At 49.8% G+C, this 21,117-nt stretch overlaps 1 protein-coding gene and 1 long non-coding RNA gene across 2 annotated transcripts; one reads left to right on the top strand and one right to left on the bottom strand.

The window, feature by feature from the left end:
• Positions 1 to 11: 11 nt before the first annotated feature.
• On the bottom strand, positions 12 to 11,010 carry LOC114062319. Its single transcript, XR_003572345.1, has 3 exons — positions 10,016 to 11,010; positions 7,476 to 7,572; positions 12 to 537 (listed from the first exon to the last, which is right to left on the bottom strand). It is a non-coding gene; the product is annotated as an uncharacterized LOC114062319 (long non-coding RNA).
• Positions 11,011 to 11,867: 857 nt separating this feature from the next.
• Positions 11,868 to 13,396, top strand: ANKRD9 (ankyrin repeat domain 9). The gene has a single exon (XM_027893606.1). It carries the CDS (start codon positions 11,919 to 11,921, stop codon positions 12,792 to 12,794), a length of 876 nt encoding a protein of 291 aa, XP_027749407.1. The 5' UTR covers positions 11,868 to 11,918; the 3' UTR covers positions 12,795 to 13,396.
• Positions 13,397 to 21,117: the final 7,721 nt, after the last annotated feature.

Genomic DNA, 21,117 nt, shown 5'->3' with positions numbered 1-21,117 from the left:
AGTTTCCACTTGAAGCCCTACAAACATTGTCTTGGGAGGACCTCTTTGAGGAAGGGTCTGCCTGATCATTTGCAATAAGTGTTTATCCCCGAGGCTGTTTCCAGCACTGCTGGGTAGTGCCAGGAGACCTGGCACTAACTCACCCCCGAGCTGTGGATGCCCTCAGTCACATCGGATTTTCAAGAACCACGTCAGTGTGGAACCATGCACCGGGCACACGATGTCCTGCCCGGGTCAGCAGGAGTACCGTGTGAGCCCACACCTCTGGGTAGGTCACACAAGTGGAAATGATGGTTAGAAAAGTGCGGAATCCAGAGAGCAGTTAAACATGGGTGAGCAGATTCCTCCTTTTTCAAGGACTGAACTGAATTGTTTGCCTTTAGTTTGCAGCAAACGCCACACTTCAGATCTCTGTTGCTCTGCCAATGCAAGTGTCCTCAGAGAAATCCAGGAAGAACCTCTGCATATAAGGAAGGAAAGGTCTCAAGACAGCACGGGCTCGTCAGTGGAAAGGCAGTAAGACAAATCCAGGCCTCACTAAAAAAGAAAAGGAAAAGTAAAATAATTTTTTTTCTTAAAAAAAAAAAATCTCAGAACAAAGGCACCCCAACTACAACACTTAAAATGGAAGTCAAGCTGAAGATAGAAATTCTGGCCTTCCAGAAGGACGTTTTCCTGTTCCCTGTACCACAAGCAGAGCGTGGTTTTGGTTCATCACTGGCTGAGCTGCTGTATGATAAAACTTACCGATGAACAAGCTATTTTAAAAGCAGTGGATCTCTGTCCTGTTGGTGGCTCAGCTTCTCCAGTGTCTCTAAAATGTTTGTTTTTAAGTGGGAAATGACTAAGCGGCCTGTACAGAAACAAAGAAACAAAGGCAGTTGAGGCTCCAGCTTTGGGAAGTTTCCCATGACATCAGGCAGACAGGGCTGGGGAAGCCCCATGAGGGCATAGGCTGGAGGCAGCAGTACATGCAGCTCAATCCTCACCGCTGCAGGTGACCCAAAGATTTCAGCTTCTGACATCTGCTTCAGCCCACTGGAGCCCTGAGAGCAAACCTGAATGTTCCTTCCCACTGCTCTGACCTCGCCTCACCTCTCCCCACACCGCCATCCACACACTCCTGCTAAAAACACCCCAGCCCTCAGACATGCTTAGTCTCTCAGAGCACAAACCAAGCGTCAGAGGACCATTCCCTTTTTCCCCAGACAGCAAAAGCTGGAAGTGGCAGCACCAAGAAGGCTTACCTTGCCTTTACATCTCCACAGGCTGTCAACTCTGAAGCCTAATGATGGTGCTAGCACAGCAGCTATCTATGGCTTGCTTCCAGGGACCACTACAGTGGGCTACCAACTGCACTCAGCTTGTGCCACCATCCTGCACTCCTTCCACAAAGCCCCAGTCCCCCAGAGGACGCATCCAGCTTATCCAAAATGCTTGCCATGGCATACCTACTACAGCATGCCAGAGACTGAAAGCCTGTAGGGTCACCTCTGTTGTAGGACAAACTACAACCCACACAGCACAGCCTTGTCTTACTCACTAAGAACAGCCCAGACATTGGGAACAACTGATCAGCACCCTCCCTCATGGGAGACCATGGATGCCAGCAGTAACTTAAGAAAAGCTGCTTTTATTCTACATAAGCTAGCAAAGACCTTGAACTCTTCTCAAGCACTTATCACCAAGACAACCAAGAAAGGTGCTTGAACCCTGGCCAATATGTTTTTCTTTCTGCTTCACAGAACACATGAACTGCAAGAGCACACTGCCTCCAGGAGCACTTGAGCCTCAGAGACAGCAGTAAAATTTCCAGGGTAAACTGATACAAAATCTTACATTTCCTGTGGGCTTAACCCAAACACAAGTCTAAGAGATCCCAAATGCTGACATCACTTAAAAAACCAAACCCAACCCAACGCAACCCAATCTCATGGCATTACCTCTCCCAAGCATAGGCATTACTCCAAGACATATATTCCTCTATCACACCAATATATTTGCCCCAACCCACTTTTCTCAGTAGTTTAAGCTGAAACACCTGCGTGTAAACTGGGACACAGGCACTTCTTATTCTGCCATCCCTGATTTGGGGACAGGAGGTTGGGACTAAAGGCTGGCAGCGACAGAGCAGAGATGTGAAGAGGGGAGCCTGAGTATTTTGTCTCTCTCCTGCAATGCTCCTTATCATGAGTGAAACTCCCTCTTGCATTGTTGGGTGTTGCTGGAGATGTACCCAGCTCCGAGTGAGCTGTCACACATCAGAACTCCCAAGAGCCACCAAACTACCCTCGCCTGAGAGGGACTGCATTGGCGTGTGTGGGGTACACAGATGGGCTGGGGGGCCAGCACGGGCACCAGCTCTGCCCAGACCTACAGCTCTGGGAAAAAAGTCTGAAGGAGCCCAAGGCCTTGTCCAAGTGTGCTTCTCACTTTACTGCAGTAAAAAACCTCCAAACACACTGTTCATGTCAGTGGTGGCTGCTCCACTGTGGGCAGCCCTGCTGCTGAGATGGAAGGTGATGGCAAGCCCAGTGAGCCTGTCCTGGTTCCAGTATCCAAGCAGGGCTACAGGAGAGGTCCAGGGAGCAGAGCCAAAGGGGAGGAGATCACTGGGGCCCCTGCACAGCTCAGATGGGGGCAGGGACCAAGCCAACCTTTGTCCAGTGCTTGGCAGCTGGGCTTGGGTGTTTCTCAGTGTCACTATTTACATGTGACTTACTTTTGTCATATATCTCACTTCCCCATTACTTTGCATAATCTTTTTAGACATTTTTTATTTCTGATTTCTGGGTTAGAGGCATCACAAAACACTAGCAACACCTTGGAAACATCACTACTCCCATTTCCCTAAATTACAGGTGGAGGAGCAGAGGGAAATGCTGTCGAGGGGAGCTGCACTCTAATGCTCCAGCCACTTAATAAGCCATGAGTAGACATACTAATGGACAAACCTGATCAGGCAGTTACAATAATTCCCGTGCAAAAGCAATGCTTCCAAACAGAAAGTTGCATAAATTGATGCTAATGCTGAAATTCATCAGGTAAAAGGCATTGCTACCCTGATTTTGAGAACCTTCCTATGCACAAAATTATCTATCACCTCCACATGGGGGATAGCTACTGATTTAGAAAAAGGAAAAGCAAACGGAAAGACCCTACTGTGAACTCGCTATGGTTTAACCTCATGATTGTACTTGGATTTGAAAATTTAATTAGAGAATAATTACAGAGAAACCGGAAATATTACAGAGGCCCCATCACCAGACCCGGGAGGTTTTCTTGGCAGCAGAGCATCTGCAGGCGGTGCTAGAAGACTTCTGAATACTTTTTTTACAAAGCAAAGGGGAAAGACAGACTCTTTCTAAACACTACTTTGCAGCAAAAAGTCTTTTGACTGATACTCCGATCTCTTTTTTTGAGAAAAGCAAGACAGGTTTCCTAACGGGATGTAGGCCACAGGGCTGTGGAGGCTGCAGTTGCTGTTAGAGTTAACTACTGCACCGCGGCCGCTTCCCACCGAAGGAGGCTCACGGCAGAGCTGCCCTCTTTCTTCATCCCTGTTTGTTATTTCAACAGCCCCAGCAGCAGCCAAGAGCAGAGAGAATGAACAAATGGGAATAAAAATAAGTCCTCCAAGACACGCAAAGCATTAGCCAATTCTTTTTTTGATCTTTCTGCTTGGCCTTTTGTCTATTGTGCTTTAGGATTCAAACAGCGGAGAGGTTCATGCAGCAAAGACAGATCAAATCAACCCTTAGGTGAGCATTATACTGTATGTACCGGCCCCTAAACAAAAGTGAGGGGGCTGCTTTGCTTTGTCTTAGACAGGAGTTTGTCCTGCAATGAGCTATGAGGTCAGAACAGTTCCATGCTGAACAGCAAGGTCTCAGCAGCCACATACACAACCACAATTAAATATACACTAATCACAGGTGAACTCAAATCTTTTAGGCCCAATGGTTGAATAGATAATTTCTGAGTCGCAGAGCCTGCTCACATCCCAGCTATAAATGCCTTGGGGGAAAAAAAGGTAATGCTCCCCATGGCAACCCAAGCGTTTACACAGTGAAGCTGCTGCAGCACAAAAATATCTCTCTGCTTTGCTCCAAAGATGCTCCATCCCCCCAAACCTTATCTAGAGAAGGGGATCTACACAGCTCTGACTAGTACAGCCTGCTCCAGAAAGCAGGAGCCTGTGAATTTACCACTCACACGATGTACCTACGCATCCCTCAGCTTTATGCAGAGCCATTTTGGCATTCCTGGCAGCATCCCTTGGAATTAGGGTGCTGCTGCATCAGCAGTCCTGGGGCCCTACGGCCTGAAGAACCACAGGTTTCATTCAGGCCAATTATAGCACGTTATAAATAGAGGATCCTGCTTGTTTTGGAACCGGTACATAGCGAGCGGCAGGTTCTGCTTCCGCAAATAGCCTGGGAGCTGGTAAGGACAGGCTCACGTCAGCTGGCCTGAGAAGTGCTGGGGTTAAAATGACACCAGCAGGGAGCCAGGAGGTGTCCCCAGCCTGGCCAGAAACTGTAGTGGATAAGCCTGGGTGGATAAGACCAGTGGGGTCAGGCTCTGCTTTAGCAAAGCCTTTGTCCTACTTATCTGTGGGAAAATGGAGTTTTCATCCTGCACCTCCCTCAAGTCTTTTAAGTTAGCAAACTTAAATAATCACAGGTACACTTTTATGGATGAACAGATGATTTTGTAATGATTTTAAGATGTACAATACAAAAGCAGGCAATTCATTGTTTCTTAGGGAGCCAGAGGCCAACAAATTCACACTGAATTCAATCAGGCACCTGCTCAGAGCAATTCCCATCAGGGAAGGCATCCCATTCTCTAATTGTAAAACACTGCATCATTTTTCTAACCTTTGAATATTATTGATTTTTTTTTTTCAGGTGCAGAGAGAGAAATGCCAAGCGTGATGTCAGCAGGCAGCAGTACATGGCACAATAGCTCTTTCCAGAATCTGAATGCCAACTGAAGCAGGACTGGACATTGCATGATAAGAGACAAGCTGTGCTATGCATATTTGGGGCAATGGAGGCAAGGGTTTGACCCCCTGAGCCCTTGGGGTTTGCTCTGCCAAGGCCAGGTTGCTATATCATTATGATAAGGGTAATCCTGTTAGGCAAACACATCAAACAAATAGTCATTCCCGATTGCAGACCTTGTCTGGGCAAATCTAACCCTGGGTTAAAAATGTGCTGAGTGTGCAGTCTTGTGACATAGCACACCAGGGGCTGAATGGGATACATGGGGGCTTCTGTGCCCCAGGACCCCCATGCAGGCACTCTCTGAGGCTCAGGCTAATTCCTGGAAGTGTCTAAAAATTGCAACAGAATAAGTTCCTTCTCTTTCCCCTTCACTTCTTGTGTACAAGAGGACAGATGACTCTTATGTCAGGCTGTTTTGCTTCTATATTTATGTCCTGCCTGAGGCTCACAATGTTCAGCTCAGATGCAATCCAGTCTGGTTGTATTAATACATCTGGGAAAATATTTTTAACAACCAACATCAAGCTGAAGCCCAAAATCCTTCACAGGCGCCAGGAGCTCTCTGACCCCTCTCAACCGCTTGCTTACGAAACAGAAAGGCTCCCCAAAGGGTACTTTTCAGTCTTTTAAGGGACAAGTACACTTTTCAGCTTCCCCTTGTAACATGAGGGATGAAATTTAATCTCTGCCGCAACTCTGGGGGTTTCCCTAAGTTTCCAAAAGGATGAACCAGGCTCTTTTATTACAGGTGTCAAAATCAAGGCTTAATGAGGGGTGGCCCATGAACCCAGTCAAAGTGAAGAGGACACTGATGACAGCCTGTGAGCATCCCTGACAGCTGCAGCTAAAGGATCTCATCGCCTTGCTGCCTGTCTCACTTCTGCAAGACCACTTTTCTCTGTCAAGGAACTAGAATAAAAAGTAAGTTTCAAAGCCTTAAAAACCGGGTTATCACACCAGTGGACAATGACAGCCTCAAAAAATCCTGAGCCATTTACTCAGCCTCCCATTAGCTGGGACTGATGTTTGGCAGTGGTCAGCCCTCACACCATATACTTCGTCCAGAGCTGGTGGAGACATTTCCTTTCCAAAACAAAGTGTATCAGAGCATCACTTGGGCTCCCAAGAATTACAAATGGGTAAGGTTGGAAGGGACCAGTAGAGGTCACCTAGTCCAACCTCCCTGCTCAAGCAGAGTCTCCTGGAACACAGTACTCAGGTTGTGTCCTGACAGCTTTTAATATCTCCAAGGAAGGAGACTCCTCAACCTCCCTGGGCAACCTGTTCCAGTGCTCAGTCACCAAGTATCAATTAGGATGCAGATTTTTGGAATTCACTCAGCAGCAGCCAGGAAACAAGAGTAACAAGTGAAGACTTGCTCACTTTGTTGTTTCCAAAGCAGATTTTTTTTTCATGCCACGGGTCAGGATGGAGCTGACCCTATAATGCAGCACAGAAAGCAAAGCAGCTGAAGTTATGGGCAACTCAAGGTCAGTGTGAAATGGTGATTCATACAAAGTCAAATAGGACTGTAATACAAATGAAGACTGAGAAAGAAGAAGTGGGTGCTGATCAAGGCAGTGTGGTGGTGAGAACAGGGCGAGGTTCAAGGCCACGACTCTTCCCCTGGATGGAGTGATGTTGTCTGATGGTTCCAGCCCAGCAGCCAGGAGCAATGCCTCAACCCAGATCACTACTGACACTCTGCAGCTTCTTCAGTGGTCTTGTTTCTCAAATGAAAATATTTTTGCACTTCCTAGGAAAACTTTTTTTTTCCAAAGTTATTTGAGATTCTGAAATGAAGGGACAGAGTGATTTTTAACAGCCTTTTCCCAACATGCTCCCTTGAAAAATGGAGATGGGCAAGCAGGCACACAAAAGGCATGTACACGATGGGTGTTACAGACCCAGGTGGGTATAGGAGGGCAGTGCTCTCCTCTCTGCGTCTGATGTGCAACACATATCTATGGTGAACTGCCCTCACTCCCCCCCATTTTCAGGAGAGAAAGGACAGCCCTGAGCAACCTTCCTCATCTTCCTTCCCATCCCTGGTGCTGCAGGCAGACAAGGGCCCTGCTGCCTCCTTCCCAGCTGGGTGCTCCAGAGATGACAGAAGCAAAGGGCCAGCTCCTCAGGTGGGGAACCAGCAGCGGAAGGGGAAACAAAACCAAAAGGTTTCTGGAGAAAATATTTGTGTAAGGCTTCCACGAGGTGTCAGCAGCAGCTATTATTCATCACAGCTGAACAGAGTGCCTGGGGCTGCCATCCACCTCACATGGCTTGTCCTCACCAAAGGAGAAAAAATCCTGTCTAGTGACTGCCAGCAGCTCTGTGCCATGTCTCCCCACAGGATGAGCAGCCTCTGTCCCCAGTCTAACACAGCAGAGGGTTCCCCACACAGAGGCAGGACCTCAAGGACCAAAACAATATACTTGCATATTATCCATGACCTAAAGAACTCACCAGCTAAAACAGGACAGTTGAAGCAGCATTACTGCACCTCTGCTGCAGACAGGATGCTGGTGGCACGGAGAGATTAAACTGGAGATCAGTGATATACCTGCAGTGAGAGGACAACGTACAGCGTGTATATTTCAACCCAGTGCCCCTTGCTGCAAATCCCTAACTCTCCTCATTCCCTACACTCCTCTCTGAAGATGTTTAATTTTAGCTAAACAGGACATTAGGCATTTCTCTCTGACTTGTTGAAAGACCCCAGAGGGTTAAAGCAAAGTGGTAGCTCTGCTGCTCTAGCCCACCACGGCTCTGGAGCTGTTGACCTAACTCTGCTGACCTTTGGTCCCGAGCCTGCCTTCTTCGAGGCAAAGTTCGGAGTCAAACCCATGCACAGAATCCTTGCAAGGACTGGAGTAAACCCCATATCCTTTAGCCCTGTTCAAGGATAAGGGATGTACTCTTTACATTTTCATCTCCTGCTCAAGCCCAGCACTAAACATTAACCATGTTCAGTGTGCTCCCCGATACTGCTTATTTTCATTTTGCTTTTAATTACACCCACAGTCATGTCCGTTACGTCAATATGATCCTGCCCTCAATTTAATGAAAGCCTTAGGAAGCAAATGACGTCTGCAACAAGAAATGGTAGAGCTTTTTCTGTCGTCCGATTACGTGGTTGGGGTTTCCGTAGCTTTAAGAGGATTTTAGCTGGTCAATGGCTGGAGAAACCAAAGGATCAAAGTCCCAGATGAGGGTGAAGACAAAAATAGCTCTGAGAGAACACGTCATATTACTTGGAAGGGGTTGCACCAACAGAGTAATCTTTGTCATGTGCCAAGGAACCTGTGATAAGCCCTCTCATAGTCGGATCAGCAATAAGATCAGTTACTTAATTCAAGGTGATTAAAACCAGGCTGGGACTTCAAACAAACAAGTCATGTCCATGGGGCTGCACAAAATATATATGTATATATACACATATATATATATATATATCACAAAATTAAAACCTTGCTGGGCTGTCCTGTTTCATCACTAGTGCTGGGCACTCTATAAACAATTTTAGGGGCAAAAAAAGCCCCAAAAAAGGTTGCCTTTCCTACAAATGCATATGAAAAGTACATTTTGTAACCAGGGGCCAGCCTATGGGTTACCCAGCTGTGAGGCTGCAAGGATTCAGCACACTCTGGCCAATTTTTAAAGCCAGTGCTGGGGCCCAAAGCATTCTATGTTGTAACTCTTTCCTCCACCTCCATAGGAGTGCTTGGCCTGCAAAAAAAAAGTCCCATTTCCAACCAAAGGCATTACTTTCCTACACAAAAGCCAGTTTTGCTTTGCAACTGTGCTATTGCCCTGCCTTTGGGCTCCAATACCATTTGGCTTGTGTGAGTAAAAAGAGCTGGGCAACTTGGCTGGTCACTACACCGGACATCTAAATCAATGACAATGACAATGTCCCGGCAATGATGAGGAAAGGATTTGGGATTCGTGGTTGCTCATGGCCATCTCCCAGAGCAGGTGGCACACAGAGAGGTGGCGGGTACCGCTGCCATCAGCGATGGGTGGCAAGGCACAGGCGGGTGAAGCTGTGGCAGACACAAAGGGAGGGCTGTAGAATTATCTATTTTTAAACCATTTCTCTTTCCTGTGCTTTGGTACAAATTGTCCCATGCCTGCAGTGACAACACATGACTGATAGGTGGGGGCCCCAGTGACAGCAGGGAGTGGTGAAGCGGCTGCCTTTAATGAGTTTTCACCTGGAATCGGAAATGAAAGAGGATTTTCCGTGCCGTGGCTGACATCCAAGACGCCAGGAGCCGTGGTGGATCCGCGGGGATCCTCGGATGACGAATCGTGCTGACAAACACTGGACGTAATTCTCTCCGGCAAAGCAGCTCAGGGCATGTTATCCTTCTTTTATTCCCTCCCCTCAGATGTAGTCACCAAGAGTTTCTACACATGACACTGGTGTGCAGTAGCCTGCCTGGCTCACCCACCTGCCTGCATCCCCTCACACAGACCCCTGGGGTTTGTTGTGAGCATCACGTGGCGGGGAAGAGGTTACAAAGCAAACCAAGCACAGTTTAAGCATTGTTTCCCTGGCTGAATGGTGGTTCAGAAGAGGCACGACAAAGGGGACGGCTGTTCCTTGCCAGCTTCGTGCTCATCGAGATCAAGGGGAGGGCTGGGAGCTCTGGTCTCTCTCCCTGCCACCCCAAGCAGCTTCACAGAGAGGGCTGCAGGGAAGTGGGGCATTTCGGCCCATGTCTGGTGATTCCTCGACGTGTGTGGGAGCACAGGTCATGCTGGGATGTATGGAAAGTGTCTCCCATTCCAGCAGCAAACAGCAGCAGCTGCGTGCCGGTGAGGGGAAGGCTGGGAAACCCCAAAGATGGAGAAACCAGAGCTGTCAGCCATGAACCCATCAGTGACTGGCACTGCCCACTTGCAGAGTCTGATCTTCCTGACTGAACAGACAGTGGCTGCAAGCAGGGCAGACACCTGGGTCAAACACAGTGAGAAAGGGGGAAATGCTCTGAACCCACTTGTGGAGATAAGGGTGGAGCAGATCCCATGATTTGCTATCAGTAAGGAGGCCTTATGAGAGAGCAGATCCCAGTAATGCCGGCACTTGCTTTCCCAGTGTGTGGTTGTTCCCTGTACACACACATTTTTAGGGCCAAGGGACTGCAGGAGCCCAAGGGTGCAGGGCTGTAGGCAGTGCCAGGTACACCTCACACCATGGCCACCTCTTCACTCTTCTGTAACTAAAACCTGCAAGGCAAATGTCTGGGAGACATATGAGAGGCACAAGTTTAGCAACAAGCACGTGTGCGCACACATGCGCCGACCGAAGGGCAGTGCCAGTGCCAGGCTCCTGCCAGAGCCACCCACGGGGGCGGGCAGGACAAGCCAGGGATTGGTACAGGCCAGGCTGGGCCCTGCCAGAGTTGGTGGGGGGTGTGACACCGTCTGCCCTGCACCCATGTGCCCAGGCACTGCATGTCTGCAGCCTCCTATGTCCAGGAGCCCGGCTGTCCCACAGCCCCTGTGCACAGGTCCCGCTGTGGCCCAGACACCATGTGCCCTTGACCCGTGTGTCCAGGTCCTGGTGTGCCCCTGGCACAGACTTGGGACCCTGCGACCCTGGGATACTATGCTCTCTGCTCTCTTCATCCCTTATGCCCAGAACCCCATATCCCCGGCACCCTATATCCCCAGGACACCACATACCTGGACTCCAAAACTCTGGGACCTCAGGAGCCCAGGACCCCAGGATCCTGTGCTCCCTGATCCTTGCACCCCTTATCCCCAGAAACCCATATCTCCAGAACACCATACCCCCAGGACACCATGTAACCGCACTCCATATCTGAGACCTCAGGACCATGGGATCCTGTGCCCTCTGCTCTCTGCATCCCTTATCCCCAGGACACCATGTAACTGCACTCCATACCTCCATGGGACCTCAGGAGCCCATGACCCTTGTCCTGCTGAGACCCCACATCCCTGGCACCGCATGTCCCCAGACCCTCGCGACCCCGTGCTCCCGGGACCTCCATGACCCCGGGACCCCCCCCCCCCCCCCCCCCCCCCCCCCCCCCCCCCCCCCCCCCCCCCCCCCCCCCCCCCCCCCCCCCCCCCCCCCCCCCCCCCCCCCCCCCCCCCCCCCCCCCCCCCCCCCCCTCCCAGATCCCCTGCAGCACCGCCCCCGCCCCGCGGCATTCCCGCCCCGCCCCCGCGGGACTCCGCGCCCTCGGCCAAGTTTCTTGGAACTTTGCCTGGCGTGACGCGCGCGCCGGCGCCGGGCCCCGTCCTCCCGGCGCAGCCAATGGGCGCGCGGGGCGCCGGGGCGGCGGCCAATCGGCTGCGGCCGGACAGTTCCGCGGTCCTGACCGACCTTCGCCGCCCGCGCGGGGGGGCCATAAAAGGGCCCCGCGGCGGCGCGCGCCGCTCCCGCCCCTGAGCTGCGGCGGACACGGCACGGGCGGCACCGGCGGCACCGCGGGACCGGCGGGAGGTGAGCGGGGGCACGGACGGGTCTCCGTGCGATCGAGGGGGGGGGGGGGGGGCCGTTTCTCCGCAGCGCACCGCGGGGAGGCCGTTTCCGCTTACCGGGTTCCCGTGCACCGGGATCGTGGGCGTCCTGTGCGCTGAGCAGAGGCCGTTCCCCTGTACCGGGTGCCCGTGCGCCGGGGACGTGGGCGTCCCGTGCACCAACGGGAGGGAGGGAGGGAGATCCCGTGCGCCGGGATACGGGTGTCTCCTGCACCGGCGTGCCGCGGCGGCTCGCTGTGCCCCGCGCCGGCCAGCTCCTGCCGCAGCCCCGGGAATTCCCGGCCGCAGCCCCGGGAATCCCGTCGGCATCCCGGCACTGACCGCCCGTCCACCCCCGCAGGTCCGGGCCGATGGTGGGAGGCAGCCCCCGGCGGAGCCCGGCCGCCCGCCATGCCCTGGAGCGTCCGGTGGGTCGGCGGCTGCGGCGCCCAGTCCCAGAAGCAGTGCAAGAAATCCTCCTTCGCCTTCTACCAGGCGGTGAGGGACCTGCTGCCCGTCTGGTTCCTGGAGGACATGCGGACCATGGAGGTCTTCCACTGGGAGGACGGGGGCAAGGTGAGCGTGTACTCGCCCTCGGAGGCGCTGCTGTACGCGCTGGTGCACGACCACCAGCCCTACGCCCGGCACCTGCTGACTAAGTTCCCCCAGAGCGCCCTGGCCGTGCCCAGCCAAAGCTTCAGCTGCTGCCAGTCGGCCCCGCACCTGGCCATGGCCGTCCGCTACAACCGCGTCCGGGTCCTCTTCCGAATCCTCAAGGCCATCCAAGCCTTCCCGCCGGGCGACAGAGCCGGGCACCTGGACCGGCGGGGCTGCAGCCGCGTGGAGGGCGGCAAGACAGCCCTGCACATCGCCTGCGAACTGGTGCGGCCCGAGTGCCTGCTCCTGCTGCTCGGGCACGGAGCGTCGCCCTGCCCGCGGGACAGCGCTGGAAACACCCCCCTCGACACCCTGCTGCAGCAGATCTCCCACATGCCGGCGGCTAACATGCGTGCCAAGCTCCTCTGCCTCGACTGCCTCTTCTTCTTCGTGCCTCAGGACCTCCAGTTTGCGATGAAACAGCAACTGTTGGACAACCGCCAGCAGTGGCAGGACCTCCTGGGGGAGAACAGGTTCCGATGCCTGGTGGGCTTAGCTCCCCCATCACTGTTTGTCGGAGCCATGCGTGTCTTGATCAGGACCATTTCACCTGAGCATTTCCCAGAGGCTCTGGACAATCTGCCTCTGCCTCATTTTCTAAAGCCTTTGGACTTGAAACTGGAGAGCTAGAGGGGCGGTATGAGAGCCTCCCGCTCACCTGACAGAAATAGACTTGTGCTAAAAGTGTATCAGTATACAAAGCTGCTAATGCAGTGGCCAAGTATCTGTTTTAATGAGAACTGTATTTTTAAAAGAATTATATCTGGCACTTTACAGTATATTTTATTTAAAGACCCTTGTGATGAGGTGAGGGCCGTGCTGCATTTTATAAAGGTGTTCTATGGCATGTACAAATGAGGGGATGTGGAAGAACATATTTGTAAATACATCTGAATAAACCAGTGGCAGATGTGATCAAAATACAAATCAAGCAACTGAAAACCCTGGAGTGGCATGTGCCTTGGAAAAGCGTGTGCAGGGTGGGGGAGTATCTTTTTGTTAGGATTTCCCTGTTACATAAGCCTTGCCGTCCTGGAACAGGATGACTCCTTTTTTACAGCTCTCCTAATACATCTTGGCAGAGATGCGGGTTTTTTTTAAAGGCACAGATGAAAACTTCCTCATCTTGTACACAAGACCAAAGAGAAGCCAGATACTGTTACAACTTCCCTAAACAAGCTTGCCAGAGATGTGCATGTGAACAAAATATATTTTAAAATATGCATAAATAACAGTTGGCTTCCTTCTAAAGTTCTCTCTGTTCCTTTTGGAGGATCAAGGTGCTTGTTGTCAGGCAGTGGAGACCTGGAATACACACACTGCTCTGGCCAAAAATGCTCCTGCCCTGGCAGGGCTGGACTCTGCAGCCCCTCTGTGTGAATGCTGCAGGGTGAAGAGGGTAACATGCAGCAGGAGGGCCAACCTGCTTGTGCCTGCTCTCTGCTATTCCCAGATGGATTTCAGGAGGTATGGCAAGGGCCCAGGACCCTAGAGCATGGCTTTTTGGATGGATTGTGGATTCTGGTCCCTCCGCTGCTGCTCCCCAGCAGGTACACTGGGTACCAGAGGAATAGCTTAGATATCTAACCTTCCCCCAACCATCCCTCCTAAGATACTCTAAGGTACAAAAAAACCCCCCACACAGCTGCTCCAGATCAAAAAGCCCTTTAAGGGTACCCTGCTTCTAATACTTCTGTTTTGACCAAGCAAAGGGTACAGCTTCAGTTCTTTGCTGTGCAACCTTTCCAGCATTCCAGGCAGTCCCTGTAGAACTGGCACTGTCCCCGCGTGCTCTGCAGGGAGCTGTGCCTGCTCCACCGGCACTGCAATGAAAGCAATCTCCTAGGCCACAAGCACTGGAGCTTTGGCTCTGTTCTTGGAAGCTGTCATTGAAACTGGAGGGTTTAGTTTCAGTGCTTAAATTCATAGCCAGGGAGTTGTTTGCTACTTGAAATATTTCAGCACTGCTGTTCCCTCTGGGGTCATCAAGGAACTGATGTGCTCAGAGAGAAGAGGTCATGTTCAAGGCACAAATGTCTTTATTTGTAAATTAATTTTGGTTAACGGAAAAAAAAAACAAAACACCGCAGAATGAGGCACTATAAGCTGTTCATCCTTCAGCAGAGCATAGTGGTATTTCATCTAAAATAATCTCCAAACTGCAGCACAATAAAAGATAAGCCATACTTCTGAAATTTGAGAAGAAAGAGAAAGAAGATTGCTATTCTTAGACTGATGGCGCTGAAAATGTTTCCTAGAAGAGCAAATGTTCCTTTTTTTCCCCAAGAAACCAAGCCGATACATGCTCAAACTAATTACCATGGGAAATTTAGGTCCCTTGCTGGAAAGCATGGAACAATTCTGTTTTCTTCAGCTACCTTGTGGATTATAAACATACAGAAATCTAAAGAACTAATCCCTCAGCCACTTTAAAAAAAATTTAAATATCTATGTTACTAAATTCTTTATTGGAGTACACGTTCCCCATTGGTCCTGTCATAATGGTGTGGAAGCATCTTTCAAAACAGACAAGTAGTAAAGCACTCAAGTCTAACTTGCACATGGCAAAGTGTTGTGAGGTGGGGGAAGAGACAGAGCTAGGGGTGGGAGGAAATGTTTATCAGCTTTGCTGACAGAGACATAATGCGATTCAGCACTGGGGGAGTTGGTTAGTTGAACTGAGCGCTGGAAGATGCTCCTGCTCCCAAGCTGTGAGGGTAATTACACATTGGAACAGCATGACAGGCTGGGCGGGACATCCTGCACCTTAAAATGAGCCCTTAACAAAACATGAATTCGAGGCAAAGGCTGCCCTGTGATTCACTATGGCCCTCCCACCAGCCCTGGGGTAATTAATTTCAACAAACAAAACGGATCCCCTCCACATGTTTGTGATGGGTCCAAAGCCAGCGAACTGCTGTGCCCTTCCTGTTATTCTGGGACAGAAGTCAGACTTAGTGCTGAGCCCACACTGGGGTTTGCTCTGCTGGAGGTCACAGATGAACCTCACTGCGTGTGGCTCGCTGATGTCTGCGATGCTTAATCTGGAGAGGCTGAGAGGAACTGTGGGCAAACTGCACTGGTGACTACACAGACCACTCACCCAACGGGGTCCAGGCTTGTTTTTCAGACAGAGTCACAGCTTGGAAAAGGGCTGGGGCTTCTTGGCTTTGGAAACAGAAGCCCTTTGTTACAGAACAACCAATAGCAGCATCAGCTTTCCTCAGGCTGACCTGCCAGCATGTCTCTGTCCTCTGCCACCTTTGGAGCGCAGTGGAGTGCAGGCTCCACAGCCTGTTTAGTTTTCCATCTCTTGGAGAAGACTACCAACAAAAGTGCCAGTTGCTTAATAAAGCAAACATGAACAGGGATTATGTCACTGCAGAAGAGGACTGTGGTGCTAGAGCCAGGGAGCTGGCCATGAAGGTGTGGGAAAGAAGATTCACCAAGTCCTAACACCATGAGGGCACAGAGCTAAGGAGATAAAAGTCTTACCTGCAAGGTAAGTTCTGTCTTACCTGCACAGGTTAATGTAGTCACAACAAGGCAAATCACTCACCTGTAGAAAAAGCTTTCAAAAGCATGTAAGGCAGTATACAGAGCCAGCATTCCTTAAAAGCTTAGTTACAGCCAGCCCTCTAAAAAACTGCTTTCTATTATGAAAAGTACTTTCTATCATCAGTGATGAAATCTAATAAATATTTCCCATGGGTTCCTCAAGCACTTTAAAACCAAAATATTCATATGCTACCCACCTTTTAGTATAAAGTGGTTTTATTTGCTGTGACAGGTAAAAAAGGCCTGAAACATTTTCATTCAGAAAGCAAGGGGAGAGAGGAAGTACTGAGTTACCTTTAATTTTCACTCTGCAATTGACTCCTCTCTGCAGCTCCCAAAGTTTAGCCTGTCTAGAGTTTGCTGAAGGAGATGAAGTCTACTGTAATTTTGAGTAACTCATGCATTTGTGATTTTTTAACAGTTTTCTTTTACCCAAAATATTAAGTAGTTAAAGAAATCAAACACAAAACTAGGTGGTTTAAACAGTCTAAAAAATCCCTTACTATAACATTTGTCTCTGACATACAGTCATGACATACAAGCTGGATCCTTGTCCTTGCCGTGGTCACAGCCTGGTACAAGCACTGCCAGAGGTGGGCAGTGCCTAATTTTGGCAGAAGATGCCAATATTAAGCACGCATGAAAAATCACTTGCTTCACGAATATGCACAGATGTGGAATATCAAGGTTCACACTCAGGACCATACAAAGAATATCTGCTGCAAACAGGTAAGGGTTTCGTAACAACTTCACAGGGCTGTTAATGAACAGACTCCTGCTTGCAGACAAGCCTTGGAAACTGAGGCAGGCATTAAGTAAAGGAGAAAATGAAGGAGGAAACCAAGAGCAAGGCCTGCCAGGGGAAGAGACCTTGGCAATAGGTAAGGCTGCAATTACAGGCCAGTTTGAAAATGAAGTTCAAAACAGCAAGATCTGGCACAGAGGCATGGAAAGACAGGTAGCAGAAATGGGCCAGCGTTCCAGGTTTGTTTCCCAATCCCTATTTGTCCCATGTCTGGTGTTCAAGCCATTATGGGTTTTTGACTTGCAGTATAAGAAATCTATTGACATCAGCAGATCATTGTGCATTGCATCATCCCGTCTGGGCAAACAGGGCACCCGTGCCATATGCTCAATATTTAAACACTGAAAATCCTTCCAAATCAACTTTCATAACACCTAAGCTGATGGCAGTATTTCCATCACTGCTTGGTGTCAGCACCTATCTGAGGCTACATCACCATTAATTCCCTGCCTGGCTTCAGTGGTCTTTCCTCCTACAACATGTGAAAAGGAAGCTCTGCTTATGACTTGCTCTAGACCACATCAAACTGTCCTCTATTACCACGCACAAGAATCACGTCTATGGTGCTTGCACTGGTTTATTCCTACTCTTTCTACCATGGAGGCACATTTGCAGGTGTAGCACAAGAGCAGAAGGAGCCGAGCTCCCGCACAAAACCTAACTCAGCAGTCACAGCAGAAAACAGAAATTCAGTTTGCAAAAAAAAAAAAAAATCAGAGATTCTCACTCCTTCTACAAGAAATGGATCCAAGTTTAGCTGGGGTACAAAGGTTGCCCTTACTTGCCCTGATGACCTCTGAAATGACTGGTATCTCTTTGCCCAGTGGTTTAGTTGATAAATGAAAAAAAACCAAACCAAAACAAACACACATAAATCAGCAAAGCAAGTCTTCAGAATCCTCAAAGAGAAACTCAATATGTTTAGCATTATTGCTACAGCCAGAAGAGTCCAGTCTTCTAGTCTCAACTGTGTATGATGCAGGCCAGCAGTTCCCATGTTGGGATTATCACATGACTGATTGACAGCATGTGCTTTAAATCCAACCCTATTATATAGATTTTTAAACTGTGAAGCATACAAGGCTCTCTGAGGAACTTGTGGCTGAGCCAAGCAAAGGTCCCATCCAGCTAACCTCAATCTCTCATCTGTCCCTAAACCCTAAAACATCCCTTGCCATCAACCCTGCCTCCTTATTTTGTAGGAGAAATTATTAATTTCCTAATGCAAATGTGAGAATGGACTAAAATGGATCTGAGTCAGCAAGGAGAGGGGCAGAGACCCAACTGAGAGAAGCAGGGAAGGCAGAGAAGGACTTTGAGCTGTCCCACACCTGGACTTCATCTCTGTGAGCAAGGTTCCAGCAAGTCTGGGCCAGTAAGTCAGGACCATGGGTGAGCTGCAGTCACACCAGCCATTGAAAAGTTATTTTCCCTGTACTACAAATCTCATGGGAAACAGTGCAAATCAATACTTCTCCTTCAGGGAAGGATACTAGGCCTGAAAAGCCCAATTCTCCAGTTCAGGCCTGATGCAACCCATTCTGAGCCATGGCAAGTTACCTGCAGACCTGGGATATGAAGGGAGACCATGGGCCAGTCTCCCCTTCCCTGTGCTCCCCAACTAAAGCAAACACAAGGGCAATAAGCTCCATGGATATGAAGAGGGAGATGAACAAGGCATTGGGGCCAGCCAAGTCCTTCCCTTAGGGTTCCCTGTGGAAAGCAATGGAAGGAGGCCAAGGGAGGAGAGAGAGACTTCCAAGCAGAAAGCACTTGGCTGCATGCCTCAGCCAGGACAGGGAGCAGCTTCCAGCTCCGAGGAGGGCAGTGCCCTCCCTGCCACTTGGCTCCCTGATTCCTGCACCCTTTGCCATGAGCACCACGGCTCCTCTCCCACAGCCTCATGGCTCTGAGGGCCAACTGCCTGAGCTCCCACCAGTAATCAGGCAGTGTCCACAGACCCTGACTCTGTTTGGAAGACTGGGCAGCCCCTTCTTCTCTCTCAGCCAGCAAAGCTCCTTTGCCCAGAATTGTCCCTCTGCTTGCTCCTTTGTTCCAGCCCCAGTGATAATTACTGTTTTGATGCAAGGGGAGCTTTTTTGGCATCATGCTCTTAATATTCAGGCTTTATTTTATAATCATTAGGGTTTTTCCTTTTAATAGTGCAAATAAATTGTAGTAAACACATACTACATCACACTCTTGTTTTTAATGTGATGTCATTTCCCTGACAACGTTTGAGGCAGCGTTTTAGAGCAAAGCCTAAATGGATAAGTAATTTCTAATTCACAGTAAGAGAGAGAATGAAGTCCCTTGAGGAGCTGAGTTTTTTGAACATGCTTTCCTCCAAAACCATCTGCTAATGCTCTCCTGCTCTCTCCAATGCCTGCAATAAGGGAAGCTAATGAAGGTTAGTGACTCAAAACGACAAGAAAGAGGGATGCAAACTGTCAAACTGATTTCAGTTTCTTGTTAATGACATGCTCAGTCAGGGCTGTGGTCAAAGGCAGGCTGGATAAAATTCCATGGGAACACCATAGGGCCACAGAGCCATTGCAGAGCTCCCAGCACTAGCAACGGGAAAAACATTCACATGCCAGTGGGAAGGGTGTGGCACTCCCTTGGGTTTGCCTCCTTCAGATGCCCAAGGTTTGACTCAGCCTTGCTGCCACCTCGTTTTCCCTGCCAGTAGCAGCACCAGGGCTGCGGTTACACCGCGAACGCCCAGGTAGAAAAACACCTCCTGTGACAGCCGTGAGCAGCTGGGAGGGCAGACCAGGTGAGTCACTCACTGAGTCACTCATCAGGTAGAATATTTTGAAGGATAAAACTAGACAATTTCCTTCAAAGTGAAATGCCAGCTACGTATCACCTTCAATATGGAGAACGCTGGCTGTGGTGTCGGAGCTCTGTATCATGTGCCAGCCAGAGATGGCCAGTTCACACCCAGAAACATCATCCCAACCTTCACAATAGGTCAGCAAGCCTATCATCATCCCTTCAGCCAGGGCTGTGGTATCACGCTCTAGGTGAAAGACTCGAGGTGTATTTCCTCATAATCCTTTGTTCTAGTCAGTCTGGTCTCTCTGAGACTATGACTCCTCCTGAGGGGTTGTCACTCCAGACTGTGTGTGCAGTGGGAGGCACTCCACCCTCCATTCTTTCTCTCAGGAATAAAGTCCTCTCTACCAGCACAGCCTGTCCCAAGATTCTTGTCTGCCACTAACCGCCTTCCATCCCCCTGCTCTTAGGATGGAGGGAATGCACACCACCAGCATGCTAATGGGCAAAGAGCATCCAACATCTCCCTCACTGTTTAAGGGACTGGGTAGGTCCCAGCTCCCCAGTGAGATCAGGCCCCTGTGGAAGCCTGGTAGGAGTAGGAGGCAGCTGGGAGTTTGGGAGGACAGCCTGGCCAGGCAGACAGTGGAGCCAAACACCACAACACCTGTCTCATGAATGATGCGAGAACCTGAGGTCCGAATTCCTCAGTACCACACGGTATCAGCTGCGCTTACGTAAGTGCTTAGATATGGTACAGAGACACTGCCCATGTGATCAACAACCAACTCAAATCACATCCACTGCCCTTGCCAGTTTAGAGAGACACAGACCAGTTAAATCCCAGCTTCTGAGTTCGAGCTTTTTCTGAGTAAAATCAGCAAATATTCTTATCAGTAGCATCAGTAAATATTCTTATCAGTAATATCAGCAAATATTCTTATCACCAGAGGTCTCTGGCTCAATATTGCCCTGCAGTGGCCACAGCAGTGGCCTTTAACTCCTCAAGTCTCATAGGCACTCACAACACAAGCCAGCTTGCAGCAGACATTGTCCTGCAATGGCCCATGCTGCACCTGCAAACAGCATTTTTGCTGATATCAGGTAGATGTTTCTCTCTCCTGTACAGCTCTAAGCCCCCTGGGGCTAGAAAGAGAACCACAACGCTCTGCTCAAACAACAGGACTCTGATGTGTTCCCATCCTCTTTCCACTTTAGCTGAACGAGGGGAGGAGAAAAAAGGGGAAGTGGGTTGCTTCGCCAGCCCTGATAGTGAAGGAGTAATTTTCCAAGCTAGAGCCAAGCAAAAGAGGGAAGAAGTGACACAGAGCCTGGCTCTGCCCACCTCCAACTCAGAAATAAAAGCTCTGCTTAGCAAATGCTGTGCCTTTCAGAGGGTGCTAAGCAGCACTAAGCACTCACTCTGGGAGGTAAAAAGTCCCAGCTGTTAGTCTGGATCTGCATCTATTCACCTCTTCAGCATTTGCAGTTCATGCATGGGAAATGGCACTGCACTGTACCAAACCAAGGACACAGAGCTGAGAGGGTATTCGGAAGTCTTTTGTTCCAGAATCAAAAGAAGTCTTTCCTGCCTCCTACTTGGGATTTGATGCTTTAGAAACTGGTTGCTCAGATACCAAACAAATCTTTTGTAGACTCCCCGTTGAAACAAAAGCATAGAAATTTATGCAACCAAATTCCTGCTTTGGACTGTGACCTTACCAGGCCCTGCTCATTAATTAGGCTACACTGAAGCTTTACTCAGATCCAAACCCGACACTGATGTCTCCTACTGACCCTGCAGGAGAC

This window comes from Empidonax traillii, unplaced genomic scaffold (genome assembly GCF_003031625.1).
Source record: "Empidonax traillii isolate 1590-97213 ecotype Southwest subspecies unplaced genomic scaffold, ASM303162v1 scaffold398:size1781980, whole genome shotgun sequence".
NCBI lineage: Eukaryota > Metazoa > Chordata > Aves > Passeriformes > Tyrannidae > Empidonax > Empidonax traillii.
This window is presented reverse-complemented; position numbering and strand designations above follow the sequence as displayed.